Consider the following 14,893-nt stretch of genomic DNA (forward strand, 5'->3'; position numbering starts at 1 on the left):
CGACTTTGACCACGTAATCCTGAAACGGAAAGTTGCATCTTCGGGGTCTGTTTCGATGATCTGAGACGAGAAAAAGAAAAAAAGATACCTTCTGTAGAGTTCGCGAGAAATGCTTTCCACTTACCTGCGTCACTTGCGTGATTCGATTCGAACTGATAGAGTTGACCAGAGAAACAGAACTCGTTACGTGGTCGGAGCCGGTGCTAAACCCGATCCTCGGATTCTAGCACCATGATTTCTGCGAACGGATGGTTTTTCGTGAGAAAGTAATTTCATTTTAAAGTTTTGTTTTCATATTTACCGGAACGTTGAACAATGCTACGACCCACGTAGGTGATGGAATCATTTCCAGATACGTCGGAATTATTTGCTCCCGCTGTACCACAGGAGTTGCCTGGTATGGCGCGGGAACCACCGGAGTTGGGATCGGCATTCGGTGCGTCGTCGTCGGTTCCGAAGCAGCACAATAAGCACAGCATTGCTCTGGTTAAGGAATGCAGTAGGATTGAATGAATTGGAAAATTATTGATGATGAGCAATAGCAAATAAGGAACATTAAAAAATGTAAAACTCGCTCGGATTTTAACCATACCCTGGAATGAAATGCACTGACTGATATGAAATTCTGTTGATTCTAGTTCCAAGTCAACAACATTCCAGAATTCCGCGAAGTGCAATAAGTGGTTTATTATTCGCAGGATTTCAGTGTAGCTCCCGAAGGATTGCAGGAATTTACCACCCTTCTATTCTTTGTTCAAGCAGTACCCCCCACTACTCGTCCACTTGCGAATTCTGCAGAAAGCGATAGAATTTGCATAACTGAATGCTTATTTTTTATTTATTTATTTTCTTTTGAACGGCCGCCAGCACTACTTGGGCTATATGGATATAATTGAATACAATCACCAATAAAGAGACTAGATGAGTATTTTTCTAAGATAAAGTCATCCGTATTAATTTTGGCTGATTGAATACATTTCAGGCACAATTCTTTGAAACATGAAATTAGCTCAGTAATGGCACTTGAAGCACTCGTTTGTGTCTTCATTAGTGATAAAAAGAATAAATTTATCATTTGGGAACAATTTTGCACGTCACTGGTTCAAGTTAATGGATGTGTCCAAACAAAACAAATTCCCCGATTTTGATTTGAAGGAACTTTCATTACAAAGAGTGTTGCTATAATAATCAAGATTGAAACAACGAATTTGATTTCTGTCAACGTGTATAAAGTTTGTTTGAAGTTCGTTTTCTGATTGGAAGAACGAATCAGAGCCCGAGTGGCATTCTATCTCGATACAGAGAAACAACTCTAGTTCTATTAAAGTCGATATCATTTCGCATTTCATTCTCATTCGGGAAGTGAGAAATTTCCCCTAGGAGCTCTACATCAAACATCCAGTCTAGGAGTAACAATTTACATTTCAAAGCCCACAAAGCAAATTAACACTTACCGATGCTGATAGCAGCCGAATATGTTGAGAAATGCCTGTCGAAATCGTCGATTCATGAAGCAGTAGGTTATCGGATTGCAGCAGGAGCTGATGTAGGCCATTAGCTGCACCAGGGCAATACCGTTGCTGTTGACATATTTGTAGACGGAAGCGGGTGCGTAAAGATACACCTGAAAGGAGCCACAGGACTGTTATTATTGTACCAGTTATTATCATTGCACTACAGGACATTGTAGATGGTGTATTGATTTGTATGAAACCTCTCGTTCAGTGACTAAGCTCATTCGATTCAAAATAACTTGATTCGTATTGAACGGCGGATGTTTTCCTTCATTTCAAATCCCCTCTGTTATTATCGAAAGCACTGAAGCAAGAATAACGATGTTAAATCATGAATAGGAAAACATGGCAGCGTTGAAGTGTATTCCGGTGCTGGGCTGGGAAAAAAGCTGACAAAAATCAATCACGTCTCTGATTTATTTAAGCTGATTGAGAACCAAGGTTAAAACGATACAGAGCTGGAAATTGACCTTTTCGAGCACCGACAATTTATTTTACTGTTTTCCGTTTTTTCGTGTTTGTGTTTTTAAAATTATTTGTTTTCGTTCTGTTTTTTGTTGTTCTGTTCCCATTGTTTTTCTGTTTTCCTGAATCTTTGTTTTTGTTCCGTTTTTTTCGTTCAATGGTATTTTTAGTTTTTTTTTCTTCACCTGTTTTTTGTTTGTTTTATGGTTTTCCTTTGTTCCGTTATTCTGTTTAACTGTTTTTCTGTTTCTTTTTTCCTGTTTTTGAATTTTTATATCTTTCTTTTTCTTTGTTGTTCCGTTTTTTGTTATTTTTTATTTTTAGTTATTGTTTTATTTTATTTTTAGCTTTTTGTTACTCTGTTTTATTTTGTTTTCTGTTTTTTATTATATTTTTCTGCATCTTTGTTTTTGTTCTGATTCTCTGTTTTTTGTTTGTCATTTTCTTTTTGTTTTTCTTTTTTTTTGTTTTCTTGTTTTTTGGTTATTGGTTTTCTGTTCCGTGCTTTTGTATAACTGTTTCTATGTTCCTTTTTTCCTGTTTTCATATTTTACTGTTTTTTTATTTTCCTGTTTCTTTGTTGATCTGTTTTTCTGTTACTGTTATTGTTACTGTTACTGTTTTATTCTTTTACTGTTTTACTGTTTAACTATTTAGCTGTTTAACTGTTTAACTGTTTAACTGTTTTACTGTCTTACTCTTTTACTGTTTTACTGTTTTACTGTTTTACGGTTTTACTGTTTTACTGCTTTACTGTTTTACTGTTTTACTGTTTTACTGTTTTACTGTTTTACTGTTTTACTGTTTTACTGTTTTACTGTTTTACTGTTTTACTGTTTTACTGTTTTACTGTTTTACTGTTTTACTGTTTTACTGTTTTACTGTTTTACTGTTTTACTGTTTTACTGTTTTACTGTTTTACTGTTTTACTGTTTTACTGTTTTACTGTTTTACTGTTTTACTGTTTTACTGTTTTATTTTTTTAAATGTTTTACTATTTTACTGTTGTACTGATTTACTGTTTTACTGGTTTACTGTTTTACTCTTTTACTGTTTGTGTTTTTTTGTTCTCTGGTTGCCGGTTTTTGTTTTCTGATTTTCTGCGGTATTTTTGTTTGTCTATTTTTCTATTTTCTTGTTGTTCTGTATTTTTGGTTTGGTTTTCCTGTTTTCTTTTTTTCTATTTAGTTGTCTTTTGCTATTCATATTTTTTTGAAACGATGGTTCTAGAATTGATGAAGGGACGGTAAGGGAAAGTAATGAAGAAGGGTTTTTGGGAATGGAGGAGAAAGAGTGGAAAGGAAGGGGGGGTGGGTAATAGGTAGCCACTCTTTCTCCTCCATTCCCAAAAATCCTTCATCATTACTTTCCCTTACCGTCCCTTCATCAATTGTAGAACCATCGTTTCAAAAAAATATTAATATATGCCTGACCGCATTTCAAGGTCAAAAGACTAAAACACGAGTTTGGTTTTTTTGTTATACGTTTTGCTTTTTGCTTTTTAGTTTATGTTTTTTGACTTCTTTTGTCTTTCTGTTGATGTTTTACAGTTTTTAAATTTTTCGGATTCTTCATTTTTCTGCTTGCTTTTAATATGCTTTGCTGTTCATTGCTGCCCTGCTGTTCTGTTTTCGTTTTTTTTTGCTGTTGTTTCCTGTTTTCTATTTTTAGTTTTCCGTTTTCTGTGTTCTGTTTCTGCTGTTTTGTTTTCCATTCTTCAGCTTTTCTGTTAATATTTTTATCTTCTAATATCTTTTTCTATTTTTCTGTTATTTTTGTGTTTTATCTGTTTGTATGTTTACCTGTTGCTGCAGTTTGCAGATTTTTGTTTTTTCGTTTATATTGTTTCTTGTTTACCGGTCTGTTAGTTTTTCTGTTTTTTCGTTTCCTGTTTTCCTTTTCTTGTGTTTCTGTGGTCAATTTTTCTGTTCTCTGCTCTCTTTTCTTTTCTTTTTTCTGCTTCTCTTTCTTTTTTCATTGTTTCTGTTGTGTTATTTGACTGTTTATTGGTTATCTTTTTATTCGTTTTTCTGTTACTATATTTTGCTGTTTTCCCCAATTACCTAAACTAGGCTACTATACTTTTCAGTTTTTCTCTATTTGTCTATTTTTGGCTTTCTCTTATCTACATTTTTCATAGACTAATCTCAAGTTTTTAGTCTTGACCTTGAAATGCGGTCATATATATATATTAATATTTTTTGAAACGATGGTTCTACAATTGATGAAGGGACGGTAGGGGAAAGAAATGAAACAAAAATTTTTTTTTGGAGAAGGAGGGGAAGAGCGGAAAGGAAGGGGGGGGGGTATTGGTAGCTATGCTTGACAAGTAGTCATTTTGACTCCTACCTTTTGTCCAATGCTGGAAGGTTGGTTCGACTCATGCACCTTCCAGCATTGGACAAAAGGTAGGAGTCAAAATGACTACTTGTCAAGCATAGCTACCAATACCCCCCCCCCCCCCCCCCTTCCTTTCCGCTCTTCCCCTCTTTCTCCAAAAAAAAAAAATTTGTTTCATTTCTTTCTCCTACCGTCCCTTCATCAATTGTAGAACCATCGTTTCAAAAAATATTAATACATTTTTCAGTTATTTGTTGCTCCGTTTTTTCGTCTTGATTATTTCTGTTTTGTTTTGTTTTAGGGTTGCTGTTTTTCGTTTATCTGTTCTTTGTGTTTTGTTTGCTATTTTTCTGCTGTTTTGTTTTGCTTCTTTGATTTTCTATATTTCTGTTTTGTTGCGGCAGAAAGCCGCATTGTAATATTCCCTCGCAGTTAGCTTCTATTGTTGAGCCGAATCTAGTCAGAAAAGAAAATCGTCCGTTCGACCGAATGTGATGCAGTCGTATCAGTGCACTAGCAGCCACCACCGTTGGCGGATGTTTGCCGTGAGACAATCCTATGTTTTATTTTACTGTGTGAAGAAACTAGTCCCGTTAGCAACTGGACTAACCTAAAGACGATTACGAACATGTTTCTTTGTTTTTCTGTTTTCTGATCATGTTCTGTTGTTTTGTTTTTCCATTTTTTTGTATTTCTGATTTTCTGTACTGTTGTTCTTTTGTTTTTCTGTTATCCGTTTTGCTATTTATTGTTTTTTGGATTCTTCGGTTGTTTTGTTTTGCTATTTACCTGTTTCTATTTTATGATTATATAATTTTTCTGTTTCCGTTTTTGTGTTTCCCTTTTTTTGTTTTTCTGTCTTGTTTTTTGTTTTAGCTTTCTCTTTTCTATATTAAGTTTTCTGTGTTCTGTTTTCTGCTTTCTGTATTTCTGTTTTCTGTTTTCCGAGTTTCACTTTTTACATTTCTTGTTTTCTGATTTTCTGCTGTTTGTTTTTTGTTTTTCATCTGTTTTCTATTTTTCTGTTAATCGATTTTTGTTTCTCTGTTTTTTCTGCCTTTTATCTATTTACCTGTTGCTGCATTTTGCATTTATACTATCCATGGTTTTTGGTTCAGCTATTTATTTGTTTTTCTGTTTTATCGTTTCCTGTTTTCTATTTTTCTGTTGTCAGTTTTTCTGATTTCTTATTTTCAGTTTTTTTCTGTTTGTCGGCTTATCTATTTTGCAATTTTTCTGTTCTTTTTTGTTTTTCCATTGTCCTATTTGTCTATTCATTGTTTATCTTTTTATCTGCTTTTCTGTTACTCTATTTTTCTGTTTTTTCTTCTTCTTTGTACTTGTTTATTTCATTTCTGTTACTCTGTATTTTATTTTATCTTGTTGAAACGATGGTTCTACAATTGATGAAGGGACGGTAGGGGAAATAAATGAAAATTGTTTGGTAAAGGGGGGGGGGAAGAGCGGAAAGGAAGGGGGGGTATTGGTAGCTATGCTTGACAAGTAGTCATTTTGACTCCTACCTTTTGTCCAATGCTGGAAGGTGCATGAGTCGAACCAAGCTGTAATCTGAGATTATAACCGGATTCGAACCCACAACACCCGCCAGGGCATGTGGTTGGCTGGTACTTGTACCTTTGAACCATAGAGGCGCTGGACCGTTTGTGTTATCTGTTTGTCTATTTTTCTGTTTCTTTTTTGTATTTTTTGTGTTTATTTGTTTATCTTTCCTGTTTCAATTTTTCTCTTTTCCGCTAATCTATCTGTTTGCTGTTTTTCTTTTTCAGGTTTTTCTGTCTTTTCTGTTTTTGCATTTTTATGTTTTTCTGTTTTCAGTTTTCTGTTTCATTTCTTCTTTTTTCTGCTTTCTGTTTGCAGTTTTTTGAAATTTGTTGGTCTTTTGGACATTTGATCTTTTAGACCACTTTTGTACTTTTACAACAATCGGATTTTGAACGTTTTAGTTTTTGATTCTGGCCTAATGCATTTTAGAGTTTGTGAACTTTTAAGACACGAATCTTTCTCATAACTGTGGAGAATAAGCTGTGGACTTTTTGACCTTTTGAGTTTGACTTTTACCTGTGGAATTTTGGTGGAATTTGTAGTTTTTTAATGTTAATTTTTGAAGCTTGAATTTTTTAGGCTTTTAGAGATTTGAAATATTGAATTTATGAATTTTTAAAGTTTTGTACTCTCTTTGATTTAAAATTTTCAGATTGTTCAGATTGATTTTACATATTTGGACTTTTGTTCGGGTCACAAAAGGGAGCGTACGATTCAGTCGATCGAGTACAGCTGTTCTTGGAATTAGACTAGTTGAATCTGTGGATTAATCCGACGATATCAATTACATCAAGACATGAGGCTTTAACGAATAAATCAACTTTCCACTACGGATCATCGTAGATGATGATGAGTAGTGTCTTGTCATGTGGTACAACGAGTAATATTTGATACAATTAACTTCAACGGCGCTAGTTTAACCACAAAATGTCAGATAATTTCACCACTATTTAGAGAAGCAACTTGTACTTACCGTGTTGAGAATATGCAGAGGAGCCCAGCAGACGAAAAATTCGACAATAATGACGAAGAGCATCCGAATCACCTGTGGAGAATATTTTGCAGGGTAAGTAAAAGTTAACTGAGAACCAGACCGTTTGCTGGCACCTTTTTCTTCGCTTCGATACTTTTGTCCATGTACGTCGATCGTATGGCATGCCGCGACAGGGACGTGGCCGCTATATATGAATCTTCTACAAGATTTTCTATCGGAAGTTCGCGATGCTTCATCGGTGGTTCCGGCGTTAATGATCCAATTTCAGCGGTCGACGCATGCCGGCGCAAGCCCAGCGTCGAAGAGCTTCCGGCCGTAACGGTTGTACTAGCTGCCCGATCGGTTAGGGTCGTCTCCGTGGTAACGCTGTAGATGTTATTGTTGCTGTACAGATTGCCATTCGCTGTGCTACAGGTTAGCGTCTGCAGACGGTTCGGAGAAGAAGCGAACATTCCTTTCGGTTTGTTTAATGGTAAATTGTTCGATTTTGGCACGCTTGTATGGTTGGATCCTCTTTGGCGACGGGTCTGAAAGGAAGAAAACTGCTTACCTTTTCGTATCAAAACTCTGAGGCAAAAAATGTATTAAAAGAATAATATTTTCTTTTCCAAGAAACTAGTTTAATATAAAGATTGTGGATTAGTTATTCATTATTCACTCAGATCTGCATACGTACAATGTACTTAGTTCTGGTTACCTGAAGCGTCAACGAGAAAAGTTATGCTCAAATCATTATTGTAATTGAGCAGTAATTTTGATAATTGCCAAAGTTGGAAACTTGCCAGCTGAAGGACCTTCAGCGGATCAGGGGCCAAGTGAGGAAAAACAAATAATTACCACGGATCGCGCAATACTGTTCTCGAGCACAGCTGCAGCAGGATAAAAAACTTTTGTAATTGCTTACGATTAATTGCATTTTGTCTTCTTGTCTTGTTGCCTTGAAGTGCACAGGAACGGTTGAAATTTCAAGTATCGTTTTCTTGTCTTCTTGTCTTGTTGCCTTGAAGTGCACAGGAACGGTTGAAATTTCAAGTATCGTTTTCTGTGCTGAAAGTTTCGACCCTTAACTATACGCTGCTGGGGTTAAGCTAGATAAAATGTGACTATGTACTGTCTTTTATTTAGTAGGAATGTTGTTTTTCATTTGAATATATAGGGGAATGTCCCCGGTTATGAAACAGGTTTTGTTTTTTGGTCATAGCTTTTGAACAGATTATTTAATTCCATATCTTTTTAAAGCATTTGAAGGATTGAAGACTTATGTATGTTTTTGCTAAAAACAGCATATATTTTTTGCTTGAAACAAAAAAGTTATAGCGAAATTGGGAGACATAGAATTTTTTGACCAAAAACAAAGTGTCCCCCACTCCGAAAAATCCATAAAAGAAAATAAAAATAAAGAAGAAAATAACGAATTATGAAATGAAAATAAAATATTACATTCATTTATTAACGGAAAACACCTTAAATGCAAAGTAATTTATCAGTTTCTTAATTTAGTCATCTAAATCTAAATTGTAACCAATGTATGTAAAAACAGGCAGTTCTAGATCTCAAATATGTTGATTTGGCTCTCAAGTGCCTGAAAAGTGTGTTGAAAATGTTTGTGATCATTAAAGTATTGAATAATCGATTTTCTGGATTTTTCATAACCGGAGAACTTCACTGTTTCACAACCGGGGAAACGACGAGTTTGTAAAAATTTATGTAAAATTTTTTGAGTGAATTATTTCACTTAAAATTTGTCTGTGTAATGAAATAGAGGTCCAAAACTAAGGTTATATGCATTTTACTGCCTTTTTTCTATTTTATTTGATAGACAAAAAAATCAATCCCAAAATATTCCAAAAAACTTTTTTGGTAGGTTTTTTGAACACATTTCCTACAAAACATTCTAAAAGCTGTATTTTGATTGTTGTTTGCTCAAAAGGTAGAGTACAATGAGACGAGCCGTTGGTAGTAATTTGGTAGTGAAAGTTTAATAAACACGTCAAAAACGATGGGTGTTTCACAACCGGGGCCGTTTCACAACAGGGAAATATCCCCTAGCACGTACAGCTCGCACGGTTCGTGACATCGTGTACGAGCAACGCGTCGAGTAAATCTGTCAGTGCTCATCGGAAGCTGGCAAGGAACACTCCGAAGTTTATTCTGAAAATAAATGAATGTCGAGAATGCGATCTTGTTAATTTATTATCACCGGTGTTGATTCAACCCATATGCTATTGTACCACGGAATCACGTTTCTTGCCACAGAGATCGCTCATCAACGCACATTTTGGGTATATTTTCCATTACCATAGCAAACAGCATGAATAAAATAGTAGGCAAGCGTTAAAGAGAACGTTCAGTGTGGGAAAAATCAGTTGAGATAGAGCATGATGCGAATTAAGTTGCATAATTCTCCCATAATTGGGAACACAATTAGTAGATTAAATCATGCACATCATAAGGGGTGCGTCGTTATGAATGGCCTTTTTTTGGGCTTTGGCCATTACCAGTGAGTCTGGAACAATGAGGATGATAAACAGCTTGATTGAGTATTTTCAATCCTTCCAAAATAGCTTATAGCATACAAAAACCAACCAAAATCAAAATTAGATGTACTATTCATGGCACGAAATCAAAAGCCTGCATTGCAGCTTCCCAGTTACCACTCTTCCCCTCAAATGCAAATAATAATGACGGCCCATACATTGACTATTTTGTGCTATTTTGAATATAGTTACTATAGGCTATATAGGCCGGCGGATAGAAAACCAGACAAATTGGCATCCCAGATTTTTGAAAGTAAATTTGAAATTATAGAGAAATGTTTTTACGGCAAATAATTACTAGCGGGTGTTGAAAATGGCTGGTACTATGAAAACAAAATGTGTTTCTTAAGATAGAGATAGAGACTCCGCTTGTACTCCAAAATGTACTTTTTCGGTCCTAGCTAACTCTATACATATTATTTAGAAATAAACGTTGTTTTGAGTATATCTTGTATTATCAGTCTAAAACAATTTTTGGCGGCGAGAATGGAATGAAAAATGATTAATAGGATAACTGGAAAGTTTCGGAAAATTTCGATATTGGATAACTGGGAAGTTTCGCAATGATAGATGGGGCTCGTACCCACGTTCTTTCGGTTGGTACACTAAACTGCTGCCGCCCGTTATATTAGGTAGTCTTCTACCAATTCTATAATTTCTCGTATGCGCATCACACACTTCCTATGCGACGATATTATTTTTTGTATGACTGCTGTTTGTTTCTACCACCGAGAAGATAGACTGTTATCCATTCGGTCAGTGCGATAGAAACGTGTAGTGCGTAACCGACCATAGCTGCGGCAAATCTCGTGATTGAAATCACTACCGGGCGTGATTTTTCTTTTTTATTTACTGGTATATGACTATACGCGTTCGTGACGTAATCAATTTTGGAAGTGTCTGATGCGAATAATTGAAGAAAGAAAAAAACACACTTGGTATAGGTTTTAGTTCCGAGACTTGTTGCGATGTCGGCAACGCACTGCTTGTTTCTATCGCACAGACCAAGAGATAACATCTTTTATTTATCTTCTCGGCGGTGGTAGAAACAAAGGTACAGTCATTTGTGTTTTTCTTCTTTTTTGGTCATGTGTAACTTGTCGCCTCAGCTAGTTTCGAGGTACGATGCTAGTCTAACAAGCCTAACTTTTGGAAAGGGTTTAATGTTTTTTCTCTTTTTTAAATAAAAAAATTTAACTCAAAAATAAGGCCATTACAAATATTTAAAAAAGTTTTTGTCCTTCCGGTGTTGGCCAACTGAAGGGGGGGGGGGGGGGGTGGAGGGCGAAAAACAAAACAAAGAGATTTTTTTAATCGAACAGAAAAAACTACGTTTTAAGCATTTTTACTTAAAGTTTAAACGGGAAAACTGAATCTATTCTTGCTTTTTATATATACGTAATTAGGCCATTACAAATATTTTATAAAGTTTTTGTCCATCCGGTGTTCGGCCACTGAAGGGGGGGGCGAAAACAAAACAAAGTAAATTTTTTAATCGAGCAAAAAAAAACATGGATTTTAAGAATTTTTATTTAAGGTTTAAACGTGAAAACCGACTTTATTCTATAATATATACGTTATTATTTTCTATGCAAAGATATACGAAAAAAGACAAAAACGAAGGAAAAATTTTTTGGACAATTTTCGGAAATTCCATTGTTCGAATTTCCATTTCTGTTCGTGCTAGAAGCGTTAATTCAACTCGGAGACTCATTTTTCGAGTTTTCCAGACTGTAGAGCCCACAGACAATTGATTTCATAACATTAAATTTGACTCATATCCTACAAATTATTTTTTTGCCCCCCGATTTTTCAAGCCAATTTCCAAGGGGGGGGGGGGGGGGGGGTGATTAAATATGATTTGCAATGGCCTTATTTTCCATGCAAAAAAAAAGAGAAAAACGACAAAATCGAATGAATTTCTTTATCGATTTTCGGAAATTCCGTTGTTTGAAATTTCTATTTGTATTCCGTGTTAGAAGTGTTAATGTTTCCCCACAATTATGGACCATTTAAGCAGAAGTATGAGTTTAAAACAATCAATTCTAGCGCGAACTAATGTTTAAAAGCAGTTTATAAATGTCTTTAGTTACAGAAATATGTCACATTTCAGTTAATTCAGTTATTAAACCCATTTAGTGTACGTTTTCAAACGGAAATCAATTTTATATCATGACTCATCAAATACACAATTATGGATCACTTTTGGGAGCGGTCACAATTATGAAACAATTTTCATCATATTATGGATCAAAATAAAAATACACTTTTTACAGCAAATTCACTTAATGAACTTTATACAAATCATGTAATAACATAAAAATAACATGTTTCAAATTGTATGAAAGATCTTCTGTGGCTTTTAGTCTGTCTTTAAACGTCTGTCGTTTTTCTTCGGAGACACCTGCTGACCAGCCTTTAGTTAATGCTTTCCGCGATTTCACGACTGATTTTTTATCCTGGAAATCATAGGCTTCATAGTATAGGATGAAGTTCGAATTGTTACTAACGATGTAGGTACAGTGGACTCTCGGAAAAGTTAATTGGTTGGGAACTGGATCGATTAATTTTTCCGAAATATTAATTTTTCTGAGTAGTCTTAAAAATCGTTGAAAATGATGACTACAAAGCGAAAAATAGATTTTCGGATTTTGGAAACATGTGTGCATGTGGAAGGTGCAATGAAACGAAATATGTAGCTCTAGACTAGTTCTTTTCAATGAGTTTAAAATAGTAATACTACTTTGCTTTTGTTCTTTCGTAAACTATGTTTTGATAATTCTCAAGCGTATTTTCTGTTCCTTTTTTGCGTTCAAATACGCGGCATTGATTTTTGAAATTTCGAAAGTTGTTTTTGTGCTCAAAATAAAAGTTATGGTGACGAAAATATATTCAATGTGTTGTGATAGGCAGAAAAAATGAAAAAAGAATAGTGTAATTAAAATAACTATTATTTTGTAAACAAAAACTACTTCCGAGATCCGTCAAATGAACGACGCGTGTTTAAGTCTTAAATTCAATCGGCGTTGGCACTTTTCCAGCAAGTTATCAAAAATCCTGAAGTAACTATGTGCCCGTATCAAACTATAGTTCAAACTGTCCGGAGTCCTGGACTTGGACCTGGACCAGGATTTGGACTTGGACCTGGACTTGGACTTGCACTTGCACTTGGACTTGGACTTGCACTTGGCCTTGCACTTGGACTTGGACTTGCACTTGGACTTGGACTTGGACTTGTGCATGTGCTTGGACTTGGACTTGGACTTGGACTTGGACTTGGACTTGGACTTGGACTTGGACTTGTACTTGGACTTGGACTTGGACTTGGACTTGGACTTGGACTTGGACTTGGATTTGGACTTGGACTTGGACTTGGACTTGGACTTGAACTTGAACTTGGACTTGGACTTGGACTTGGACTTGGACTTGGACTTGGACTTGGACTTGGACTTGGACTTGGACTTGGACTTGGACTTGGACTTGGACTTGGACTTGGACTTGGACTTGGACTTGGACTTGGACTTGGAGTTGGACTTGGACTTGGACTTGTACTTGGACTTGGACTTGTACTTGGACTTGGACTTGGACTTGGACTTGGACTTGGACTTGGACTTGTACTTGGACTTGGACTTGGACTTGGACTTGGACTTGGACTTGGACTTGGACTTGGACTTGGACTTGGATTTGGACTTGGACTTGGACTTGGACTTGGACTTGGACTTGGACTTGAACTTGGACTTGGACTTGGACTTGGACTTGGACTTGGACTTGGACTTGGACTTGGACTTGGACTTGGACTTGGACTTGGACTTGGACTTGGACTTGGACTTGGACTTGGACTTGGACTTGTACTTGGACTTGGACTTGTACTTGGACTTGGACTTGGACTTGGACTTGGACTTGGACTTGGACTTGTACTTGGACTTGGACTTGGACTTGGACTTGGACTTGGACTTGGACTTGGACTTGGACTTGGACTTGGATTTGGACTTGGACTTGGACTTGGACTTGGACTTGGACTTGGACTTGAACTTGGACTTGGACTTGGACTTGGACTTGGACTTGGACTTGGACTTGGACTTGGACTTGGACTTGGACTTGGACTTGGACTTGGACTTGGACTTGGACTTGGACTTGGACTTGGACTTGGACTTGGACTTGGACTTGGACTTGGACTTGGACTTGGACTTGGACTTGGACTTGGACTTGGACTTGGACTTGGACTTGGACTTGGACTTGGACTTGGACTTGGACTTGGACTTGGACTTGGACTTGGACTTGGACTTGGACTTGGACTTGGACTTGGACTTGGACTTGGACTTGGACTTGGACTTGGACTTGGACTTGGACTTTGACTTGGACTTGGACTTGGACTTGGTCTTGGATTTGGAGTTGAACTTGGACGGCCAAGTGTCTTTTTTCAATAAAATTATTATTATTTTGCTTATACCACTCGACGACGAAACGGTTATAATGGCAGCTGGCTAAGTTGAACCAGAACTTCACAGGATCTTCGTGTGATCGAATGAATGGCAAAAATATTTTCTGAAGTCAATTGTAATTCTGAAATTGTTCATACATAGTTGCCTCTAGTCATGAAAATCTTGCCTAAAAATAAAAAATAAGAAAACTTATCCAATTTAATTCTACTATGTGTATTTTATTCAATGACAGATACGTATTTCGCCTACGACTTGCAGGCTTCCTCAGTGTCTGTTTTCGAAGCCTGCAAGTCGTAGGCGAAATACGTATCTGTCATTGAAAATACACATAGTAGAATTAAATTGGATAAGTTTTCTTATTTTTTATTTTTAGGTTTCGTATTCTACTAAGACGCTCCAAAAACTTCATGAAAATCTTGGTTTTCTTTCTACAGCTACGCCTTGCCAAATCATTAACTTGGATAATGGAAAATTTGTTATTTTTTCCACGCAAATCAACTCGTAGAAGAAGTTTTGATTAATGTAAAAGATTTGTTAATTCTTAAAAAATCAACATCATAATCGAAAATTCTAAATTGACTTGAATAAAATCATTCCATTGTCGTAAACAGGGCGGATTTTGGTTGCTCCACCTTCGGTTGCAACAAAATGTTATCCCAGGAAAAAGGTCACACTTCTCAAAAAAAAAATCAATTGAATGCTATTGTTATCTTTAAGGGCATTAACTTTATGCCGACTTCTCCGAAAACAGACCCCTTTTAGACAACAAAGTTTTTGTTCTGTTTACAGAAAGTTGGCTCTGATTTAATCGAGAAGCTTGCGCTGCATACTTGATGATTTAAACATCACCCTTATTATTTTCTTCTACCCTGAGGTCGTTGGATTGTACGCGAAGCACTCGAATGAAGTACTAGAACCGGAAGCCGCGATACGTGCTCCATCATCCTAGAAGGTGAACGGTACGTGTAGCGAAGTTTGCTTCCTAAAAGTTCGTGTTTCGATGTGCTTTGAATGTTTAATCTAATAATTTAGCAATAA

The 14,893-nt window shown here is 36.2% G+C and overlaps 1 protein-coding gene across 1 annotated transcript in view; it reads right to left on the reverse strand.

Annotated features, from left to right (window-relative positions):
- Window positions 1-203: 203 nt before the first annotated feature.
- LOC128746218 (dopamine receptor 3-like) overlaps window positions 204-14,893 on the reverse strand; it is a 77,400-nt gene continuing 62,710 nt past the window's right edge. Inside the window, exons 6-10 of the mRNA XM_053843266.1 lie at window positions 6,990-7,403; window positions 6,856-6,927; window positions 1,455-1,624; window positions 302-483; window positions 204-238 (exon numbers count right to left, since the gene is read on the reverse strand). Coding sequence (XP_053699241.1) covers window positions 204-238; window positions 302-483; window positions 1,455-1,624; window positions 6,856-6,927; window positions 6,990-7,403 — 873 coding nt within the window. The remainder of the gene's footprint in view (window positions 239-301; window positions 484-1,454; window positions 1,625-6,855; window positions 6,928-6,989; window positions 7,404-14,893) is intronic.

Source organism: Sabethes cyaneus, chromosome 1 (genome assembly GCF_943734655.1).
Source record: "Sabethes cyaneus chromosome 1, idSabCyanKW18_F2, whole genome shotgun sequence".
Classification (NCBI taxonomy): Eukaryota; Metazoa; Arthropoda; class Insecta; order Diptera; family Culicidae; genus Sabethes; species Sabethes cyaneus.